This window comes from Carlito syrichta, unplaced genomic scaffold (assembly GCF_000164805.1).
Source record: "Carlito syrichta isolate Samal-C Ts95f unplaced genomic scaffold, Tarsius_syrichta-2.0.1 Scaffold304710, whole genome shotgun sequence".
Classification (NCBI taxonomy): Eukaryota; Metazoa; Chordata; class Mammalia; order Primates; family Tarsiidae; genus Carlito; species Carlito syrichta.
Genome location: NW_007248806.1, coordinates 186,030 through 186,914, shown reverse-complemented (window position 1 = coordinate 186,914; position 885 = coordinate 186,030). Strand labels below are relative to the sequence as shown.

Sequence of the window (885 nt, the reverse complement as noted above, 5' to 3'; positions counted from 1 at the left end):
CTGCACTCCAGTCTGGGCGACCGAGTGAGACTCCAACTCAAAAAAACAAAACAAAACAAAACAAAACAAAACAAAACAAAACAAAACAAAAGACTTGGTTAAATAAAACAAAATATTTTGATTAAATTAACTCATTTAATTGCAATTATTCTATCTAGTTATTGGGAATCTACCACTCTGAATAATTTGTTTAGATCCTCATTGCCTAGTAAATCAGTCTTCTATTTGCAGAATTTTTTTTTTTTTCCAAGAGCAGCTGGACTTTACTGCGGAGAGGCTAGGAAGAAGGGCAAATGAGGGTCTCGCAGGAACGCCATCGCCGCACGCAGGACTGCCAAGTCCCAGGTCTGTCTGAAAGCCAGGAGAGGATCGGCCACCTGCCTGCCTGGGTTCATCCTGCTGGCCGGGGGTGCCCAGGCACTTGCTACTCGAGGCGAGGTAGGAAACGGTCTTTCCTGTTTTCTTCAGGGTCTCCAGCAGAGTGTCCATGCTGTGCTCAGATGCAATGCAGACCTTCTTGTCGGGCAGGTCGATGCCAAACTTAACTCCTCCCAGTTTGTCGAGGACCCGAGATGCCGCCTTGGCGCAGCCTTCGCAGGTCATGTCCACGGAGCACTCGTGCTTCGGCATGACGGATGCGGCGGCGGCAGCAACGCCTCTCTTATTTGCAGAATTTATCTTTGAATTCTTTAGAACAATATCTTACATCGTATGGTTCTTTGAAGTTTACAAAGTAACAAAAATTAAGAACTTTGATGCTAGTCTGAGCTATTGAATCCTATGGTTCAACAAACATTTTCTAATGACAAAAATAAAGAAAAATTAGCCGGACTCGGTGGCTCAGCCTGTAATCCCGCGCCTTTGGGAGGCTGAGGTGAGTGGATG

At 45.6% G+C, this 885-nt stretch overlaps 1 protein-coding gene across 1 annotated transcript; it reads right to left on the bottom strand.

Moving 5' to 3' along the window:
* Positions 1-213: 213 nt before the first annotated feature.
* LOC103263051 lies at positions 214-645 on the bottom strand. The gene has a single exon (XM_008060729.1). It carries the CDS (start codon positions 628-630, stop codon positions 214-216), a length of 417 nt encoding a protein of 138 aa, XP_008058920.1. The 5' UTR covers positions 631-645.
* Positions 646-885: the final 240 nt, after the last annotated feature.

What these genes read in the sequence shown, in the direction of transcription:
- LOC103263051 (XM_008060729.1), bottom strand. Translation starts at nt 630, where the DNA reads ATGCCGAAGCACGAGTGCTCCGTGGACATGACCTGCGAAGGCTGCGCC.